This window comes from Vulpes lagopus, chromosome 19 (assembly GCF_018345385.1).
Source record: "Vulpes lagopus strain Blue_001 chromosome 19, ASM1834538v1, whole genome shotgun sequence".
NCBI lineage: Eukaryota > Metazoa > Chordata > Mammalia > Carnivora > Canidae > Vulpes > Vulpes lagopus.
In genome coordinates, this window is record NC_054842.1 from 33,390,608 (window position 1) to 33,412,681 (window position 22,074).

The window sequence follows — 22,074 nt, forward strand, 5'->3', positions numbered from 1 at the left end:
TCAAGATAATAAGGTAACGCAAGTCAGTGCTGAAGGCCACACCTGGCAGAGTATTTATTTAGTAAGAGCTCCTATTATCTACGCTTTTTCTGGAGGGGGTGGGACGACCAAAGTAAGGGTCTAGGTAGCCAGAGAAGAGCAAGGACTAAGTTCACATCTTCCGTGCAGCAAAGAAAGCACAAGAGCTGAGGACCAGGGCTATCCCTCTGAGTAACGACCTAGCGCGGTCTGGGGTCTCGAACTCAGGTCCTCAGCGTAAGCGCGTTCAGATGTCCAACCCCTACGCTCCCTACTTCCCACAGATGCTGCGCAGGCGCAGACCCCAGTGTGCCACGCATGACGCACATGCGTAGTCAGGAGAACCGGTTGGGGGCTGGCCGCAGAGCAAAAATGGCGGCGGCGATGCGCGTGGTGGCGGCTGGAGCAAGACTCAGCGTTGTGGTGAGCGGTCTCCGCGCTGCAGTCCGCAGCCTGTGTAGCCAGCCCGTTTCGGTTCATGAACGCATCGAGAACAAGCGCCGCGCCGCGTTGGTGGGAGGAGGCCAGCGCCGCATCGATGCGCAGCATAAACGAGTGAGTCGCGCGGGGGCCCGGCCGTCCCCTCAGCATTCGCGACCTATCACAGCGTGCGCAGCTCGCGACGCCCCAGTCCTTTCAGCCAATCAGCGCGATGCCGGGGAGGGGCGGGTTCACCTTGAGTACCTGTTGCCTTTCACGGAGGGGCAGGTAGAACGGGGAGAATAAGTACCTTGTGCTTTATTACTCTCCGCTTCGCCTCTGGGTTTTTGGAGGGAGCTGCCCGGGTCCCAGACGGCTCGCCATTAGACGTCTATAAACTTTAGGACTAGTTACTTAATCACTAGGAGTCAGTTTATTGTAAGAAGATAGCAGTACTTCTCCCCTCACAATCTTATCGCTAGAACTGCGGAAGCGATGATAGGCCCTTAATTGGGAAAAAAAAATCTGTTTATTCTTCTCATGCCCCGTAAAAAAAAAAAAAAAAAAAAAAAGTTTATTCTCCTCATGCCCCGTAAAGGTTAAATTACTATTATTACTTTTTAAGATTTTATTTATTAATGAGAGACACAGAGGCAGAGACCTAGGCAGAGGGAGAAGCAGACTTTGCGGGGAGCCTGACGTCGGACTCGATCCCAGGACCCCGGGATGACGACCTGAGTCAAAGGCAGACGCTCAACCACTGAGCCACCCAGGAGCCCCAAGAGTGGTAAATTCTTGCTCCATTATGGAAGCAGGAAAATAGAGGCATATGGCAGGGGAAGTAACTTGGGCAAATTCTCACATTAGTCTGGGGCTGGTGTGTGTGGGAAGTTTGTGGAACCTCTACCCCACAATGCTGACTGAACGCCTTGAGGGTTTTATTTTTTTTTTAATTCTTTTAAAAAATTATTTATTTATTTATTATAGTAAGAGAAAGAGAGAGAGAGAGAGGCAGAGGGCAGAGACACAGGCAGAGGGAGAAGCAGGCTCCATGCACCGGGAGCTCGACGTGGGATTTGATCCCGCGTCTCTAGGATCACGCCCTGGGCCAAAGGCAGGCGCCAAACCGCTGCGCCACCCAGGGATCCCGCCTTGAGGGTTTTAGTGTGCAACGACGTGCTGGATAGGAAAGGTGAGCGTTGGAGGCAGGGAGGTTTTGGAGGCGAGACAGCTGGCCTTCAGAGATATGCTGGGTGGACCATTTAGCCGCAGGAGAAACTGAGACCCAGATCCGTGACCCAGGACTTGAAACTAGGCTTAGGCGGTGCATCACTGACGGGTGTGTGAATCTGGACCAATGTGCTGGATGAGTTAAATAAGCAAGCTGGAAGATGCAGAAGTGAAATTCTTAGAGGTGAAGGGCGCCAAGGCACAACTGCCAAGTGTGTGGGGGTGGTGAATGGGGTGGGAGGCTCAGGTCTTCAGTGAGGAGATGTGAACTAGCCCGTTGGTGAAGTCTAAACTGAGTGTTGATTTTGATGTTATAAATTGGAATTTGACAAGAACATGGTGACGGTTCCTTTTTGACAAGTTACTTAATCATTCGGAGTCAGTTTATTCTAAAGAGAAGATAGTAATAATTCTTGACCCTTGGGAGTGAGATATAAATTTTGTTGAGTATGGGGCCACCTGGGTGGCACAGTCCTTGAACCTCGGACTCGTAGTTTCAGCTTAGGTCGTGATCTCTGGTGGTGGGATCAAGCCCCAAGTCTGGCTGCATGCTCAAAGGAGGGACTGCTTGATGTTCTCTCTTCTTCTGCCCCCCACCCCCCACCCCACTGTGTATTCTCTCTCAAATAAATAAATCTTAAAAAATTTTTTTGATTGAGTATGTGGTGCCAGGAGTGCTTTCCTTCCCTCCCCTGGGGTGGTTCTGTCTGGGTTGAAGGAATATTTACATCATCCTTTGGAAATGCCTGTCAGTGCTCCTGTGTACTCTTTCTATTGGGGCTCATTGCTGAATTCCTCCCTGGAGCATCACCCCACCTCTTCCTGGGTAGACCCTACTGGCTTTAGATGCAGGCTCAAGAAGCTATTTTTCTTCTGCCAGAGCTGACTTAGGAGGCTGACTTTATTTAAATCACTCACTCCACCCCCTTTTAAACAATTTTTTGGCACTGCTTCCATAGGACAGATTCCCAGAAATGGAATTACTGGGTCAAAAGATAGGAATATATTTAACACTCTAATATGTATTGCCAGATTGCTTTGGGGAAAACTTTTTTTTTAATAAATTAATTTTTATTGGTGTTCAATTTACCAACATACAGAAACACACCCAGTGCTCATCCCGTCAAGTGTCCCCCTCAGTGCCCATCTCCCATTCACCCCCACCCCCCGACCTCCTCCCCTTCCACCACCCCTAGTTCATTTCCCAGAGTTAGGAGTCTTTATGTTCTGTCTCCCTTCCTGATATTTCCCACACATTTCTTCTCCCTTCCTTTATACTCCCTTTCACTATTATTTATATTCCCCAAATGAATGAGAACATACACTGTCCTTCTCCGATTGACTTACTGCACTCAGCATAATACCCTCCAGTTCCATCCACGTCGAAGCAAATGGTGGGTATTTGTCGTTTCTAATGGCTGAGTAATATTCCATTGTATACATAGACCACATCTTCTTTATCCATTCATCTTTCGATGGACACCGAGGCTCCTTCCACAGTTTGGCTATTGTGGACATTGCTGGTAGAAACATCGGGGTGCAGGTGTCCCGGCGTTTCATTGCATCTGAATCTTTGGGGTAAATCCCCAACAGTGCAATTGCTGGGTCGTAGGGCAGGTCTATTTTTAACTCTTTGAGGAACCTCCACACAGTTTTCCAGAGTGGCTGCACCAGTTCACATTCCCACCAACAGTGTAAGAGGGTTCCCTTTTCTCTGTATCCTCTCCAACATTTGTGGTTTCCTGCCTTGTTAATTTTCCCCATTCTCACTGGTGTGAGGTAGTGTCTCATTGTGGTTTTGATTTGTATTTCCCTGATGGCTAGTGATGCAGAACATTTTCTCATGTGCATGTTGGCCATGTCCATGTCTTCCTCTGTGAGATTTCTCTTCATGTCTTTTGCCCATTTCATGATTGGATTGTTTGTTTCTTTGGTGTTGAGTTTAATAAGTTCTTTATAGATTTTGGAAACTAGCCCTTTATCTGATATGTCATTTGCAAATATCTTCTCCCATTCTGTAGGTTGTCTTTTAGTTTTGTTGACTTGTATCCTTTGCTGTGCAAAAGCTTCTTATCTTGATGAAGTCCCAATAGTTCATTTTTTTGCTTTTGTTTCTTTTGCCTTTGTGGATGTATCTTGCAAGAAGTTACTGTGGCCAAGTTCAAAAAGGGTGTTGCCTGTGTTCTCCTCTAGGATTTTGATGGAATCTTGTCTCACATTTAGATCTCTCATCCATTTTGAGTTGATCTTTGTGTATGGTGCAAGAGTGGTCCAGTTTCATTCTTCTGCATGTGGATGTCCAATTTTCCCAGCACCATTTATTGAAGAGACTGTCTTTCTTCCAATGGATAGTCTTTCCTCCTTTATCGAATATTAGTTGACCATACAGTTCAGGGTCCACTTCTGGGTTCTCTGTTCTGTTCCATTGATCTATGTGTCTGTTTTTGTGCCAGTACCACAGTGTCTTGATGACCACAGCTTTGTAGTACAACCTGAAATCTGGCATTGTTATCCCCCCAGCTATGGTTTTCTTTTTTAAAATTCCCCTGGCTATTCGGGGTCTTTTCTGATTCCACACACATCTTAAAATAATTTGTTCTAACTCTCTGAAGAAAGTCCATGGTATTTTGATAGGGATTGCATTAAACGTGTAAATTGCCCTGGGTAGCTTTGGGGAAAACTTAATTCTACTTTACACAACAGTGTATATGATTGCCTATTTGTTTTAAAACAACCTCACTGGCTTTGGTTACTTTCTTATGAGAAAAAAAAGAGCCAATTTGAGGTGGTTTTTCCCAAGGGCAGAAGGAGGGTGGAAGACCGTGGGCCTGAGTGTTAGCTTGGTCCAAGGGTTTGAGAGTCCAAGCAGCAGAGGCTCTTGATAAGTTGAAGGTTCCAACCTTATCCCCTCTAAGCAACTTTTTTTTTTTTTTTTTTAAACTCCTCTCAAGTGAGCTCTTTACCTTGCTCTGTCCCACTCCTTTTCTACTCAGCCACTACCTGCTGTGGGGCTGTCTTGGTATCATAGTTTCATTGTCAGTGTGGGGACCCTAAGCAGAGCCTCTAATGTGGGATCGTAGGAGAAGCCCTTGGAGGAAGCAGAGAGAAGAACCAGGAAGTAGCCCTGGAAGTGTACTTGTGGTTGGACACTAGTGAGGTGAGTTTGTATGGAGTTCCCTAGAAGAAGCTTTGTGACTCTGGGGGTGTAGCCTCAGACCCTTCACTAAACCTACTTTAGTTTTCCACCTACTTTTCCATTCTTTTTTTTTATTGCTCCTTAAGTCTCCAGTGAGTGTGGAACTAGTTATCTTGTTCCAGGGTCAGGTTCTCCCTACCCCTACTTTTCTCCACCTTTTCCTCCCACTTCTTATTTGCCTTCCCCACTTGGTGACTTTTGGAGCACTCTGCCCTGATTTCCTTACTGACTGAAATCTACCGATCCTGTATTTTGGGCAGGTTGAGGGAATAGAGGCTTTCATGATGGGTGAAGGAGCAAACCCTATCTTCCTGGCCCTCTCAGCACTCCTTGCTTACTGACTTTGCCTATAATGACTTCACTGAATGTTTTTTTTTGTTGTTGTTGTTGTTGCATTTTAGGGAAAGCTAACTGCCAGAGAGCGGATCAGTCTCTTGCTGGACCCTGGCAGTTTTGTGGAGAGTGACATGTTTGTGGAACACAGATGTGCAGATTTCGGAATGGCTGCTGAGAAGAATAAGGTATATTTTCACAGTGGTGGTGTGAGCCTCTAAGTTGCATTTTCCAGCTGTGGACCTACTGGCCTTACCCACTCGATGAATGAAGGCCTTCTGGAACTCAGAGCACATTTAATAGTTTTCAAGTCTGGGGTCTGAAGTTGCAGGAGTGCCTTTGGAGAAGCATTATTGGGCCTCCGGGTTCCCCTAGTTACCTTTGTCTACAGAATCACCAACATTTCTTTTTTTTAATTGGGTGTTCTTCACGTGTATGCAGAATTCTTTGGACTCCCTTGTGATCAGTTTTCCTCACGTCTGCATATATTCTGTTAGTGATCAAAGATTTATGAACTTGGCACCAAATTAGCTGGCTCCATTTGAGTCATTATGGGCCACACAGTATTCCAGGATTCCAAGCAAAATGATAGGTTTGCCTTAAGCTTTGGGGGTAGGGTATGTGGCTTTGTAGAGTTACCATGTGTCATTCTATGTCCTTCTCCTTCTCGTGGCATTGGGTATTGGCAGCTCTAAGGGAATCTTGATTATTTTGCTTTTAGGAAGGAAGATGACCTCTAAATATAGTGCCCTTCACTGCTGTTCATGAAGCAGTAGCCTTGTGATTGCTCTTGCATAGCTGAGCAGGGGAAGGGGAGATTCCTTCATCTTCCTGATTCATATTGAATTTTAAGAAATTTTGGGTGGGCAGTTGTGTTTTTGTGTTTTTGTTTTTGTCTTTCACTGCCAAATTCGTTAAAAGACCTATTTGGGTGTTTGTTTGTTTTTTTTTTTTTAACTCTTGTTTTTATATTTTTCTGCTAGTTTCCTGGAGACAGTGTGGTCACCGGACGGGGCCGAATCAATGGAAGATTGGTTTATGTCTTCAGTCAGGTATTTAATAACTCCCAATAGGCTGAGCTTTCCTGGAGGGTAGAGCCAGGAGCAAAAGGCATGAGAAGAATGCAGTTTTGGGGAATGAAAACTTGCTTATAGTAGGGGCAGATGAGGGATTTACTTTCTATTTTTCAGTGCATATGTCCAGAGTATTATAGTATGTGTTTTTTTCTTAGGGAGAAATAGAATTCTTAGTCTTGGAGATGATCACAGGGCAGGAATCATGTAAAGAGTACCAGGAACCAGGAGTTTATTCCAAGTGAGTGAGATTCCTCTTGGCAGGTTGGGTGTGTGCCTGGAGAGGAGCCATGTCCTGGGCAATGTGTGAACTGAGAGAGTGCTGTGAATGTAGCCTGGGTGAAAGGGACTAGACTCCAGGAACTGCAGATTTTGGGTTTCCATGAAAGTGTTAGAATAAGTTTTCATTAGGCTGTATAAAGACAGATATGGTTCCTTCACACTGAGACCATAGGAGAATATAGTATAGTAGGCAGAATAATTGCTCCCCAAAATTTCCAACTCCTTATTCCTGAAGCCTATGAACATGTTACCTTACATGGCAAAGGGTAATTAAACTGCAGATGAAATTAGGGTTGCTAATTAGCTAGCCTTAAAAGGAGCCTGAGTTACACAGGTGGGCACAGTATAATCACAGTGGTCCTTAAAAGAAGGAGAGGTAGAAGTGGAGTTCCGAACAATGTTCTGTGGGAAGGGTTTGAGCTGCTGTTGCTGGCTAAGGAGATGGAGGAAGGAGGTCATGAATGAAGGAATGCAGTTGGTCTCCAGAACCTGGAAAAGGCAGGACAAAACATCCTCCCTTGGAGCCTCCAGAAGGGCAACTAACCATGCTAACCTTGCGTGTAGCTCAGGAGGCCCATGTAGGACTTCTGAATTACAGAACTGTGAGAGAATAAATCTGTGTGCTTTAAGCCCCTGAATTTGTAGTAATTGTTACAGTAGCTAATAGTTAACTAGCACTATACTATTTTGGTTTTTTTTTTTTTTTTTTTTTTTAAATTTTTATTTATTTATGATAGTCACAGAGAGAGAGAGAGGCAGAGACACAGGCAGAGGGAGAAGCAGGCTCCATGCACCGGGAGCCCGATGTGGGATTCGATCCCGGGTCTCCAGGATCGCGCCCTGGGCCAAAGGCAGGCGCCAAACCGCTGCGCCACCCAGGGATCCCCTATTTTGGGTTTAATTGATTACTCTCTGCCCTCCCAGGAGGTGAAAATATGCATATAATTCTAAATGTTTAGTTCTTTTTACAGATCTAAATTTATAAAGGTTGTTTAATATTACGGGTTTAATATTAAAATAACTGTTTGGTGAACTTTAAATGTATAGTACTTAGACAATACTCATTTACTTAATGAATTACCTTTGAAATGTTTTAAAACTGTGTTATAAATGGGTCTACCAAATACTTAACTAGAAGAAATGATCCCTCCTTTTTGTAATTTATGAGAGCTAGGCAAAAACTTGTACAGAAGGAACTATTAAGATAGCTAGAACAAAGAAAGTTATTGTGCTTTCTGGACTCAACCTTCTAACTATTGAGCAGATAAAAAATTCACTAATTGATACTTTTGATCACCTTTTATGCCCATAGGATAAGGTAGAGTGGGGAGGCAGGAGGGGAGAGGGAGAAGGCTGAGCCAGAGTTTCTGCCCTGAAGGAGCTATCATTTTGTAGATAGAATGGGGCAGGAATATCTTGAGTAAGATAGGGTAAGAGACGTTCTGGGCAAGTGCTGTGAGTTCAGGACAAGGGATAATCATGTTCAGGCTTGAGGGATGTTTTAGGGGAAAATGGAGCCTTTGAAATAGGCCCTGAAGGATACTAAGGGTGGGGAGTGATGAGCCAGCTTTCATGTAGTGATCCTCAAAAGGTTAATATCCACAGTTACCTTTTCTGGGGAACTTCTGCTTTTCCAGAGAAGCAGCCTCAGTCTTTTGCTTGATAATTGGCCACAGGTATGTTCAGGGCAAGAGGAGTTGGGGGAAAGGAGGGGCCAGTGCTGGCTCATCATTCAGTGTACAGATTCCTCATTTCATCTGTTATTAGCTTTACTTTCATCTTCTTTTGCCGCTGGGGATTGTGAATCAGAGCTCCTCTGGTGAAGTTGCTTTAGAGAATAAACCTTCTCCTCTTCATAAGGTGAAGGAGAGGCCCTGTGGGGTCCAGCTGCTCCTAATTGAGACCTTCCATCAGTCTGCTTTTCACCTCTCCTCACTCCCCATTTTCCATGGTTCCTGGGTTGTCTCCTCCTTGTGGTTACTCCTGCAGTATATAGGCTTCCATTTACTTACTCCCTCTAAGTCATATATTCTTCTTGTGCTTTTATTCCCCCTCGAGATTGTCCAGTCTCTCCTCTGCCATTGTTTCCTCTTTCCTTTTTGTCCTCCTGGGCTGAATCTCTTTTTAATTCCCTGCTATCTTTTTTTTTTTTCCTCTTTCTTTTTCTTTTTTTTATTCCCCCGCTGTGTTTTTGAGATATTTAGGAAGAAGGTCTTTCCTACAAGAAGCCCTTTACATCAGAAGGTAATGAAACTCCATAAGCCAGAGGAAGAAGTGAAGGCTCTGATTGACTTTTTTCATCTCCCTTGTCAAATGATGGGTGCTTTCTAGTAATAGAAATGCCTGACTGTTTGACATCTATGTAACCTGATTTTTCTGGTTAATTCTTCATGAAAAATTTTCCTTTCCTTAGAACTGTGACTCATTTTTGTAGAGCAAAGACTGTCTTTTGCTTTTGACAAGATATGAAATCCCTTTAAGATATAAATTATTCCATAGAATAGTGAATGAAAGAGGACTATTTCTAATTTTTTGCACTTCTGAAAATCCTTCAAAAACTTTTGGCTAAGAGTTTCTCATTTCTTCCTCTGCTCTTTGTCCCTGGCAGTCACTGTATTTTATTTGTTGATTTATTTTCTTTTTAGGATTTTACGGTTTTTGGAGGTAGTCTGTCCGGGGCACATGCCCAAAAGATCTGCAAAGTAAGTATTTCATATTGAAAATGTAGTTCTTTCATCAGGCACATGGTATATATCAAGTATTGGGGTGCAAGACACTAAGCTGTGTATGTGGGATGGGTGCTAACACAAAGATCCCTTCAGTCCAAGGCAAAAGTCAGTAATATTTTTTTGTACCATGGATCCCTTTGGCAGGCTGGTAATGATTTATGTGCATGAAATATGTAGGATTACAAAGAATTAAAAATATTTAAAAAAAATCACCTTTGTAATATACATGCCTTCTAATTCCTCAAATTACAAGATTTAGTTGTGGATCCCAACTGCTATAATTTAGAGTAGGTATGAGTGAAAATGCTATTTCAAGATATCTGCAACAACTTTAATGTGATATAAAAATATCCGTGGTTTCTATTAATGATGAAGTCACAGGTATTTCTAATAATAATGTGGATTTTTTTGCCTGTATTCATTTTTTAAAAGATTTTATTTATCTATGAGACACACACACACACACACACACACACACACACACACACAGTGGCAGAGACACAGGCAGAGGGAGAAGCAGGCTCCATGCAGGGAGCCTGATGTGGGACTCCATCCTGGGTCCCTAGGATCATGCCCTGAGCCAAAGGCAGGCACTAAACTGCTGAGCCACCCAGGGATCCCCTGCCTGTATTCATTTTTAAAGGAAATGCTGAAGATCAGCTAGAGTTAATAAAGATGTAAATTTTTTCCCATTCAATGTATGGATGAAATCTATTCATAGACCCCTTGGGGTTCTGAGGACCCCAGGTAAAGAGCCTATGGTCTCAGTGGAGAATTCAGGTACTAAAAGATACAGAGCAGTGCAAAGATTGATTACATGATGGCATTTTAAAAACACAGCTAGTGATGAAATACTCTGGAGATGAATAAAAGTGTAGATCATATTTGGAGAATTTTGTAATAAAAGGAAGACTTGAGTATAGTAGCTGGGGAGAGCTTCCCTGTATAATGGAAAACCTGGATTTTAGACATGGTCTTGTCATGTACTTCTGAAACCTTTGTAATTTTTCTTTTTACTGCCTTTGTTATCATGGTTAAATGGATAATATGGAAGTGAAAGTGCTTTGTGAACTGACAAGAGTTATTAGGAATGTTACTTATTAGGCTCTGAACTACTGACCCATGAGGAAAATATGGGTCATTACAAGTAAAAGCAGGCCTGGGCCTGGCCTCTGGTTAACAGATGGATCTACATGTACTTTCATGAAAATAATTACTTTGTTATTATGTCTACTGTCAGTTCTTTCAAAAGAGTAATGGGGTCTAGGAGGGAGTGGTGGAGGTGGTGGTGGTGGCAGTGGTGGTGGTGGCAGCGGCAGCAGTGAAGTCTCGTCTGGCTGGCTCAGTCAGTAGAGCCTGTGCTTCTTTATCTCAGGTTCATGAGTTCAAGCGTATGTGGGGGCATGGAGCCTACTTAAAATAAATTGGGGAAAAAATTGGCTACTGGAAAATACTATAGCTGGGCCTGTGGCTCTAGAAATGGTTGTCATGTGCAGTCTTCCCCCTGATAGTGGGAAGTTCTTTGGCTCTTGGATGCCCGAAAGGCTTTAATCGTCCCTTAAAGTTTTGGTTGTCTATCTTCAATGCAGGTACTCATCATGGGAATAAAGCTGGTGTAAATGACTCCTGTTTTGAAAGTGCACTTAGAACATTTTCCAGAAAATACCATGGTACTTTATAAATTCTGTTTTTGATAACAGGATTAGTTGTTTCATAAAGGATTTCTTTGCTATCTCAGATCATGGACCAGGCCATGACAGTGGGGGCTCCAGTGATTGGACTGAATGACTCTGGGGGAGCACGGATCCAAGAGGGAGTGGAGTCTTTGGCTGGCTATGCAGACATCTTTCTGGTGAGAAACCTATTAATAGAGTATAGAGACTAAAATAGTACAAGGCTTAGTTTTCTAAGCTGTGTCCTGGCCACAGCTTCCCTATCTCTACTCCTTGTTCTCTGCTGTGTGTCTGTTCTGTGGCTTCTTCCTGTGTCACTGGGGAAGGCATGCAAGGTAGATGAAAAGCAAGAGAGTAGGTGGAGAGGGTTTTCTTTTTTTTCTCACAACAGAGAGCCACTCCGGGGAAAACAAAATTAAAGATCACTTAGAAATTCACCTGATTGTTTTTTTTCAAAAGTGAGGGATATGGAATATAAAATGTTAACATGAATTGATTTGCTAGAATTAGGAATTAAAAAAAAAATGCAGTGCTTTTTGTTTTGGTTAAAACACAAGGTCATTGTATGAAGTTCAAGTTGTCATACAAAGGAGAAAAATTAGCCAAATCCCACCATTCAGAAACATTTGATGAACATCATTTCAGATATCTTTCTGCTTACTTACAAAAATTAGAGAAAAAAATGAAAAACAGAAAAGTAAATTAAATGTGTTAATTGAAATAGGAAGTATAAGAAAGTAAGTGAGATTGAGGTGAGGGAGAAAGACACTGCCAGATGGAAACTTGAGAAAAAGGACAGATCTGCATTTCTAGGGAGGGGAGGAAAAGGGGGAGAATGCAGGAAAGAGACAAGCAGACGTTGTTTCTAATTAGGCCAGCTATTCTTGTCATCCCCTGACCTGCAGGCTTATCAGTGTTCTATCCCTGTCTGCTACCCTTTACCATCCATCAGAAGAGTGTGTATTTATTTTGTGTAAGATCCTCTGCTAGTTGTGGGAATACTTATATTCACTGGGATGCCACTTTGTAGATCTAAAACCTACTTTTTAATCTTTAATCTTGAGCTCCAGGAATAACCCACCGGGGAGAATTAGCTCTTTGGGTGGCATGGACGGAACAATTCAGGCTTGGAAGATCTCCATTGGCCCCTGCCTGGAAGTCATGCCCTGTGTTAGAAATGAAGGAAAGGAAGCATGGCGCTAAGAGAAGTCGCAGTAAATCACATTTTAGTGCTTATCAGGATTTGAGAATATCTCCTACTCTAACCAGTCTTTATGAGTACAGGCTGCGGGAGTTGGCTTTTATTTTGTTTTCAGGAGGTGTAGGCTTCAGTGACTCTAATAAATTATTTACTGAGGTGCCTGGGTGGCTTAGTCTGTTAAGCATCCAACTCTTGATCTAGTTCAGGTCTTGATCTCAGGGGTTGTGAGTTCAAGCATTGTGTTGGCTTTGGAGCCTACTTAAAAAAATCTGCTGATGCTGCTTATCATTTCTACACCTACAGCCACCTCCTTCTGCCTGTACTGTTATTTAAAATTTTTTTTTGTAACTTTATTTTGATAGAATTTCAAACTTAATATAAAAATTGCAAAATTAAAAAATTAAATAAAAATTGCAAAAATAGTCCATATGTCCTTTACTCAGATTCATCACTTGTTTACATTTTGTCCATTTGCTCTATTATTTCTCTCCATATGTATATATTTGCAGCATATATTCCTTGGATTTAGTGTTTTTGTATTCTTTAGGTAAATACTGGCTAGTATAATTACTAGATCATAGGGTAGTTCTATTTTTAATTTTTTGAAGAACCTCCATACTGTCTTTCACAATGGCTGCACAAGTTTGCATTTCCATCAGTGGTGCACAAGGGTTCTTTTTTCTTTATATCTTTGCAAACACTTACTGTTGTGTTTTTGATTCTTTTTAAAAGAGATTTATTATTATTATTATTATTTTTTTTGTTGCTTAACCGATTTTAATAACATGACATAAAGCCCCTACACTTGATAGAATCGTTATGCAAAATACATAGATGAATCTGTCTTCTTTTAAAAATATAAAATAAATAAGCAAGACATGTGAAAATAGGCAAGTTTCCATTAAATAAATGAAAATTTTAAAAAAAGAAAGTTTTGCTTTCCATATCATTTGAAGAAGGGAAATTATCATTTTAAACAATATTCAAGTTTATTAAACAAATTAAAAAAAGTATTATAAAATGTTTAACTGTCATCAGCTTCGAGGTTTATGTTGCTCCCGAATTTTGCATATAACTGAACTTTCAAAAAAAAAAAAAAAAACTGAACTTTCAGATCCGCTAACACTCGCTGAATTGATTCCACTCTGGCTTCTAAGGCGTCAATTTCTTCTTGCAAATTTTTCTTTGCTTCTTCTAACATTTCCTGTGTCTCTTCTTGAGAATGGCTAATGAAAACATCACCAATTTGATAAGGTATCATTAAGCAATCATCATCTGCAAGCATGATGTCCTCGCAAGCATCTTCTAAATTCTGGAGTTGTTTCTTTTTTATTTCTATTTCCTCCTTCAGCTCTGTGATTCTACTTGTATTCCGTGCAAATTTGTTTATCTTTTGTTGATCTTCAAAAGTAACGTTGACATCTTCTGGAGCCGCCTTCTTCATGGTGGCCGCCATCTTGGGACTGGACCAAAAGAGATTTATTTATTAGAGTGTGTGTGTGCGTGTGCACAGGCAGGAGGGGCAGAGTGAGAGGGGGAGAGAATCCCAAGCAGACTGTCTGCTGAGTACAGAGCCTGACATGGGGCTTGATCTCATGACCAGAACTCCTGACCTGAGCTGAAACCACGAGTAAGATGCCCAACTGATTGTGCCACCCAGGTGCCCCTGTTGTGTTTTTTTTTATTTTCACTACTGGATAGATACAAGGTGGTATCTCATTGTGGTTTTGATTTGTATTTCCCTGATGAGTGATATTGAGCATCTTTTTATGTGTCTCTTGGCTATCTGAGTATCTTCTTTGGAGAAACATCTGTTCATGTCTTCTGTCCAGTTTTTGATTAGATTATTTGTTTTTAGGATGTTGAGTTGTATGTTCTTTATATATTTTGGATACTAACCCTTTATTGGATATATCATTTGCAAATATCTTCTCTCATATCTTCTTAGTTCTGTTGGTTTCCTTATTTTGGTATAGTCTCAATAGTTTACTTTTGCTTTTGTTTCCCTAGCCTCAGGAGACCTATCTGGAAAAATGTTTCTATGACCAGTATTGGAGAAATTACTGCCTGTGCTCTTTTCTAGGACTTGTATGGTTTCTGGTCTTAAATTTAGGTATTTAATCCATTTGAGTTTATTTTTATGTATGGTGAGAGAAAGTGATCCAGTTTCATTCATTTACATGTTGCTGTCCAGTTTTCCTAACTCCATTTGTTAAAGAGACCTCCTTTTTCCTAGTGTATATTCTTGCCTTCTTTATTGAAGATTAATCGACCATATTGAGTTTATTTCTGGGGTTTTTGTTGTGTTCCATTGATCTATGTGTCTTTTTTTGTGTCAGTAGCATACCATTTTGATTACTACAGCTTTGTAATATAACTTGAAATCTGGGATTGTGATACCTCCAGTTTTGTTTTTCTTTTTTTAAGATTGCTTTGTCTACTTGAGATTTTTATGATTGTATACAAATTTTAGGATTATTCTAGTTTGGTGAAAAATGCTGTTGGTACTGTAATAGGGATTACATTAAATCTATAGATTGCTTTGGGTAGTATATGGGCATTAACAGTATTTGTTCTCCCAATCTATGAATATAGAATATCTTTCCATTTGTGTTTTCAATTTCTTTCATCGGTGTTTTATTGTTTTTAGAGTATAAGTCTTTTACCTCCTTGGTTAAGGTTATTCTTTCTTTCTGGGGCAATTATAAGTACACTATGTTCTTAATTTCTCTCTCTTATTAAAAAAAATTTTTTTTAAAGATTTTACTTATTTATTCATGAAAGACACAGAGAGGAGTCAGAGACCTAGGCAGAGGGAGAATCAGGCTCCCTATGGGAGTTTGAGAATAGTTACTAACTCCTCTTTCAGTGTTTGTTAGTATTCACCTGTGAAGCCATCTGGTCCTGGACTTTTGTTTGTTGGGAGTTTTTTAAAATTATCTATTCAATTGCATTGCTGGTGATCGGTCTGTTGAAATTTTCTATTTCTTGTTCAGTTTTGGGAGATTATGTTTCTAGGAATTTATCTATTACTAAGTTGTCCAGTTAGCATGTAATTTTTCATAATATTTTGTTATAATTGTATTTCTTTGGTGTTGATTATTACTTGTTCATTTCTGATTTTGAGTCTCTTTCTGATAAGTCTGGCTATCGGTTTATCAATTTTGTTGATTTTTTTTTTTTTTTCAAAGAACTAGCTCTTGGTTTTAATGATCTGTTCTCTCTCTTTTTTTTTTTTTTTGGTTTTATTTCATTCATTTCTGCTCTAATCTTTATTTCCTTCTTCTGATTTTGAATTTGTTTTGTTCTTTTCTAGCTCCTTTAGGTATAAGGTTAGGTAGTTTGAGATTTTTCTTGTTTCTTGAGGTAGGCCTGTATTGCTATAAACTTCTCTCTTAGAGCAGCTTTTGCTGCATCCCAAAGATTTTGGACTATTTTCATTTTCATTTGTCTCCCTGTATTTTTTAAATTTTCTCTTTGAATTCTTGGTTGGCCCATTTATTATTTAGTAGCATGTTATTTAACCTCCATGTATTTATGTTCTTTCCAGATTTTTTTCTTGTGGTTGATACCTAGTTTAATAGTGTTGTGGTTGGAAAAGACGCGTGGTCTGACTTCAATCATTCTGAATTTGTTGAGACTTGGGTTTGTTTGTTTGTTTGTTTGTTTTTTAAGATTTTATTTATTTATTCACGAGAGACACAGAGAGTGAGTCAGAGACATAGGCAGAGGGAGAATTAAGCTCCCTATGGGAGCCTGATGCAGGACTCAATCCCAGGATCCCAGGATCATAACCTGAGCCCAAGGCAGATGCTCAACCACTGAGCCACCCAGGTGCCCCTCTTGTGACTTGTTTTGTGGTCTAATATGTGATCTGTTCATAGAATGTTCCATGTGTGCTTGGGAGTGCCAAATCCTAATCAGGCCACAAGGATCCATATGTACTTGAAAAGAAAGTGTACTCCGCTGTTTTAGGATGGAATGTTCTGATTATATGTTAGATCCATCTGGTTCAGTGTGTCATTTGAAGCCACTATTTCCTTGTTGATTTTCTGTTTGGATGATCTATCCATTGATGTGAGTGAGGTGTTAAAGTACCCTACTATTATTGTTTTGCTATAGATTATTTCCTTTATGTTTGTTACTAGCTTCTTCATGTATTTGGGTGCTCATGTTGGGTGGGTAAATATTTACAGTTGCTATGCCTTCTTGTTGGATTGTTCTATTTATGATTATGTAGTGCCCTTTTTTGTTTCTCTTGTTACATTCTTTTGTTTTAAAGTCTATTTATAGTGACTGCCACCATGGCTTGCTTTTCACTTCTATTTGCATGATAAATGCCCTTCTATCCCTTTACTTTCAGTCTGCATATGTCATACATCTGAAACGAGTCTTTTGAGGGCAGCATATCGACTGTTCTTGCTTTTTTATCCATTCTATCACCCTATGTCTTTCGATTGGAATGTTTAGTCCATTTACAAAGTAATTATTGATATGTATTTGTTGCTGTTTTGTTACTGCTTATATGGTTGTTTTTGTAGTTCTTTGTTCTTTCTTGTTCTCTCATGGTTTGCTGGCTTTCTTTAGTGATACTTGGATTCCTTTCTCTTTATTCTTTGTATATCTATTACTGGTTTTTGATTTGTAGTTACCATTAGGTTTGTATATACCATCTGCATATAGCAGTATATTAAGTTGATGGTTGCTTAAGTTTGAACTCATTCTTTATTCCTCTGCCCCCCATGTTTTGGGTATATGATGTCATACTCTATATCCTTTTATTTTATGAATACCTTGACTGATTTTTTTTTTGTAGATATACTTATTTTTACTGCTTTTGTGATTCCTACTTTTCTTACTCTTACTTATGATCTCTCCTTTTTACTGAAAGAGTTCCCTTTAACATTTCTCACTTGGTTTTTAAATTTTCCCAGCTTTGGGGCATCTGACTGGCTCAGTTGTTAGAGCATGTGACTCTTGGTCTTGAGGTGGTGAGTTCAAACGCCATGTTGGATAGAGAGGTTATTAAAAAAAATAGGATTAAAAAATATTTTTCCCCACCTTTATTGAGTCTTGTGATGACTGTTACTGGTTTTGACATCAGGATAATTCTGGCCTCATGAAATCAGTTGGAAGTATTGCCTCTTCTCTTTTTTTGGAAGAATTTATATGGTGTTGACATTAATTCTGTAAATGTTCAGTAAAATTCATCAGTGAATCAATCTGGTCCTTGAGTTGTCTTTTAAGTAATGTAAATTACAAAGTGTAGTTGATCTATAATATATTGGTTTCAGGTGTACAGGGTATTCAATGCTATACATTATGTCATCCGTACTCATCATGATAAGTGTAGTTCCCATCTGACACAATGCTATTACAATATTCTTGAATATATTCTCTGTGCCAAACTTTTCCTCCCTAGGACTTATTTTATAATTGGAAGTTTGTGTCTCTTTAACCTGTTTTGACTATCTCCCACCCTTCTTCCCTCTGTAGATAGTATTTGGTTACTGATTACATCTCTGTTTGTTACAGGTTTATTGGATTTTCTATTTCTTCCTGACTCAGTTTCAGTAGTTTGTATTTTTATAGGAATTAGTTCATTTGATCTTATTCATCAAATTTGTTGCCATATAGTTTATATTACTTTATTTTGTTATTTTCATATCTTTATTTCTATAGTAATGGCTCCCATTTCTCATTTTAGTAATATGAATATTTTTGTCTATTTCAAGGTTCATAAAGTTTTGTTCTTGTCAAAGAAGCAATTTTTTGGTTTATTGACCTTTCTGTATTTATATTCTGTTTCATGTATTTCTACTCATAGTTTTCCTTCTTGTTGGCTTTGTTCTTTTTTTAGTTTCTTAAGGTAGAAGATTGGATTATTGACTTGAAATCTTTTTTCTTTTAATATGTCTGCTTATTTCAGCTCTATCAAAAGAGACACATGGTATCTTCTAGGAATGTTTTGTGTGCACTTGAATGTGTATTCTGTTTTTGTGGATAGGGGTCTATATGTGTTTGTTATACATGCTTGTTTAGTGCTTAAGTCCCCTGTTTCTTCACTGATCCCCTGTTTAGTTGTTTTATCCATTATTGGAAGTAGGATATGTAAGTCACTAGCTAGTATTGTGTACCTGTCTATTTCTTCCTTTTAATTTCTGTTAATTTTTGTTTCACATATTTTAGGTCTCTGTTAGGTGCATATATTTATATAGTTGTATATCTTTTTGGTGTATTGAACTTCTTATCAAAATATGTGTCCGCCTTTCTGTAATTTTTAAAAATTTGAAGTCTGTATATTGTCTGACAATAATAGAGCCCCACCCTGGATTCGTTTGTTACTTTTTGCATAAAACCTTTTTCTATCTTTTTCCTTTTTTTATTTAAACATTTCTTTGTCCTCATCTGTAAACTGAAGTTCCTGTGGGAAAATATAGACATTTTTATTTAACTTAATTTTTAATTTTTTATTCAATTTATTTAAACTTAAAAAGCAGTTCCCAAAAAGTTTCCCTGTCTCCTCCCTTCCCATCTTTTCTCTGTCTACAAGCTTTTTGAAAAACATCTATTCTTTTAGGTTCCACATATACCTGATACAGTATTTGTCTATCTTTATCTGACATTTCATTTAGAATAACGCCTTCAAGGTCCATCCATGTTGTTGCAAATGCAAGGTTTATTTTTTTATGGCAGAATAGTATTCCAGCACATATGTATATGTACCACAGTTTATCTATTCATCCATTGATGGACACTTAGGTTGTCTTCTTATCTTGGCTACTGTAAATAATGCTACAGTGAACATGGGGGTGCAGATATCTTTCCAAATTAGTGTTTTCATTTTCTTTTTATTTATTTATTTATATTTTTTTTAGTGTTTTCATTTTCCTTTGACAGATACCCAGTAGTTGAATTGCTGGATCTTACGATAGCTCTAGTTTTAATTTTTTGAGGAACCTCCATAGTGTTTTCCATTGCAGCTGCACCAATTTACATTACCACCAATGGTACACAAGGGTTTCCTTTTTGGCATACTCTTACCAACACTTGTAAATTCTTGTCTTTTTGACATAGGCATTCTAATAGGAGTGGAGTAGTATCTCATTGTGGTTTTGATTTGCATTTCTCTGATGATTTGTGAAGTTGGGTATCTTCTCTTGTGCTTGTTGGCCATCTGTATGTCTTCTTTGGAAAAATGTCTATTCAGATCTCTCCATGTTTTAATTAGACTTTTTTCTATTGAGTTGTGGGAGTTCTTTATATATATTGGATATTAGCCCCTTATCAAATATGACTTGCAGATATCTTCTCCTATTTGGTAGGTTGCCTTTGCTTATTGTTGGCCTTTTTTTTTTTTTTTTTTAGAATTTATTATTTATTTGTTTTTAATTTTTTTTAAAGATTTTATTTATTTATTCATGATAGAGAGAGAGAGACAAAGACACAGGCAGAGGGAGAAGTAGGTTCCATGCCGGGAGCCTGACGTGGGACTCGATCCTGGGACTCCAGGATCATGCCCTGGGCCAAAGGTAAGTGCTCAACTGCTGAGCTACCCAGGGATCCCCAGATTTTATTTATTTATTCATGAGAGACAGAGAGAGAGAGAGAGAGAGAGAGAGACAGACAGGCAGAGACATAGGCAGAGGAAGAAGCAAGCTCCATGCAGGGAGCCCGATGTGGGACTCAATCTTGGAATCACGCCCTGGGCTGAAGGCAGGTGCTTAACCACTGAGCCACCGAGGCATCCCTTTTTTGTTGGTTTCCTTTGCTGTGTAGAAGCCTTTTAATTTGATATAGTCCTACTTGTTTATTTTTGCTTTTGTTGTCAGATTAAAAAAACAACCTTGTTGGGGCACCTGGGTGGCTAAGTTGGTTGAGCATCTGCCTTTGGCTCAGGTCATGGTCCCAGGGTTGTGGGATCAAGCCCTGCATTGGATTCCCCAGGTGTTTATCTTAAAAATCTAGGATTCCCAGTTTGGGGCTCTAACTCTTTACCTCTGAGGGAGAAGGTCCAGGTTTTGTATTCCTTCCCGTGCCAGGGATGGGGTTCATGTGATAGTCTGTCCTAGCCTCTCAAAACAGCCTTGATGTGTTTTTCTTTTGTATAGTTGTCACTCATTCAGCCTTTAGGGTTTTTATTTTTATTTTTTTAGAGGACATTGTTCAGTATGTAGCTGTAGACACAGTATGGCTATGGGAGGAGGGGAGTTGGGGTTCTTCCTATATTACCTTCAAAAACTGGATTTTTAAATCTAATCTATATTAATAGAGGTATTTAACCCATTTACATTTAATGTGATTACTAATAAAGGATTTATTTCTGCTATTTACCAAATTTCTGTGTTACACATTTTTGTTCATCTGTTCCTCCATTAGTGCTTTTTTAAGTATTGTAATTTTTTTTAAGTGTGTCATTTTGATTCACTTCTTTCATTTTCATCATTTCCCCCCAGTGGTTACCTAGGGTATTACAATTCTTATCTTAAATTTACAGCAATTTGTTTTGAATAATACCTGCTTAGCTTCAGTAGTATACAGAAGTTCTGCTTGTATACATTTCCATTCTTCCTCTATGATGTTGTTTTCATAGATTATATCTTTATACATCGTGTACCCGTTAACAGATTTAAAATTGTTTTGTGCATTTGCTTTTTTTTTTTTTTTTTTTTTTTAAGATTTTATTTATTCATGAGATAGGCAGAGAGGCAGAGACATAGGCAGAGCAGGGGACAGGCTCCCTGTGGGGAGTCTGTGTGGGACCTGATCCCGGGACTCTAGGATCATGATCTGAGCAAAAGGCAGATTCAACCACTGAGCCACCCAGGTGCCCCTGTGCATTTGCTTTTTAAATACCATGGGGAAAAAGAGATTACAAACAAAACCAAAGTACTGTAATAAAACTGTCTTTTATGTCTACTTAGGAAATTCCATTTACTAGTGTTTATTATTTCTCATGGCATCAGGGTACTTACTGTAGTCCTTCTATTTCAGTCTAGAGGACCTGTAGCATTTCTTGTATGGCATGTGTACTATTAAACAACCTTCTGCAGCTTTTGTCAGGAATTGTCTTGATTTTTTTTTTTTTCTTGAAGGATAGTTTTGCTGGTTGTATTTGACACTTCCTTTTTCCTTTCAAAACTGTTAAATATCCCATTGGACTCTGATTTTTTAATGAGAAATCAGATGTTAATTTTATTGAAGATCTCTTGTATGTTACAAGTTGCTTCTTTCTTGCTGTCCTCACATTCTTTCCTTGTGTTTAGGTTTCAGTAGTTTGAATATAATGTGAGTGGTGTAAACTGAGTTCATCTGCTTTCATGGAATTCATTGAGATTCTTGGGTGTATATGTTCATATCTTTCATCAAATCTGGGAAGTTTTCAGCCATTATTTCTTGAAATATTTTATCTGCCACCTCTTTTTAGAAAAAAATCCTTTTTTTTTTTTTTAAACATTTAATTCAATTAATCAACAAATAATGTATTATTAGTTTCAGAGGTAGTGGGCAGACCCAGTGGCCCAGTGGTATAGCGCCGCCTTCAGCCCAGGGTGTGATCCTGGAGACCCAGGATCGAGTTCCATGTCAGGCTCCCTGCATGGAGCCCGCTTCTCCCTCTGCCTGTGTCTCTGCCTCTCTCTCTCTCCTTTTTAAGACTAAATAGTTTCAGAGGTAGAGTTCAGTGATTCATCAGTCTTATTTAATACCCAGTGCTCATTACATCATGTGTCTTCCATAATGTCCATCATGCAGTTTATTCCATCCCTCCACCCCCTCCCCTGCAGCAACTTTTGGTTTGTTTACTATGATTAAGGACCTCTTATGATTTGTCTCCTTCTCTGATTTTGTCTTGTTTTACTTTTCTCTCCCTTCCTCTACGCTCCTCTGTTTTGTTTCTTAAATTCCACATGTAAGTGAG

General features: G+C 39.4%; 2 protein-coding genes across 3 annotated transcripts in view; one reads left to right on the plus strand and one right to left on the minus strand.

Annotated features, from left to right (window-relative positions):
- Window positions 1–354: 354 nt before the first annotated feature.
- PCCB (propionyl-CoA carboxylase subunit beta) overlaps window positions 355–22,074 on the plus strand; it is a 103,470-nt gene continuing 81,750 nt past the window's right edge. The window contains exons 1-5 of one of the 2 annotated variants that reach the window (XM_041734644.1): window positions 355–573; window positions 5,266–5,385; window positions 6,181–6,249; window positions 9,198–9,254; window positions 11,020–11,133. In XM_041734644.1, coding sequence (XP_041590578.1) covers window positions 391–573; window positions 5,266–5,385; window positions 6,181–6,249; window positions 9,198–9,254; window positions 11,020–11,133 — 543 coding nt within the window. In that variant the 5' untranslated portion in view covers window positions 355–390. The remainder of the gene's footprint in view (window positions 574–5,265; window positions 5,386–6,180; window positions 6,250–9,197; window positions 9,255–11,019; window positions 11,134–22,074) is intronic. The other variant, XM_041734643.1, reaches the window with a different exon arrangement.
- On the minus strand, window positions 13,002–13,611 carry LOC121479125 (prefoldin subunit 4-like). The gene has a single exon (XM_041734645.1). It carries the CDS (start codon window positions 13,609–13,611, stop codon window positions 13,180–13,182), a length of 432 nt encoding a protein of 143 aa, XP_041590579.1. The 3' UTR covers window positions 13,002–13,179.

Coding starts and splice junctions, on each gene's coding strand:
- LOC121479125 (XM_041734645.1), bottom strand. CDS start 13,611: ATGGCGGCCACCATGAAGAAGGCGGCTCCAGAAGATGTCAACGTTACT.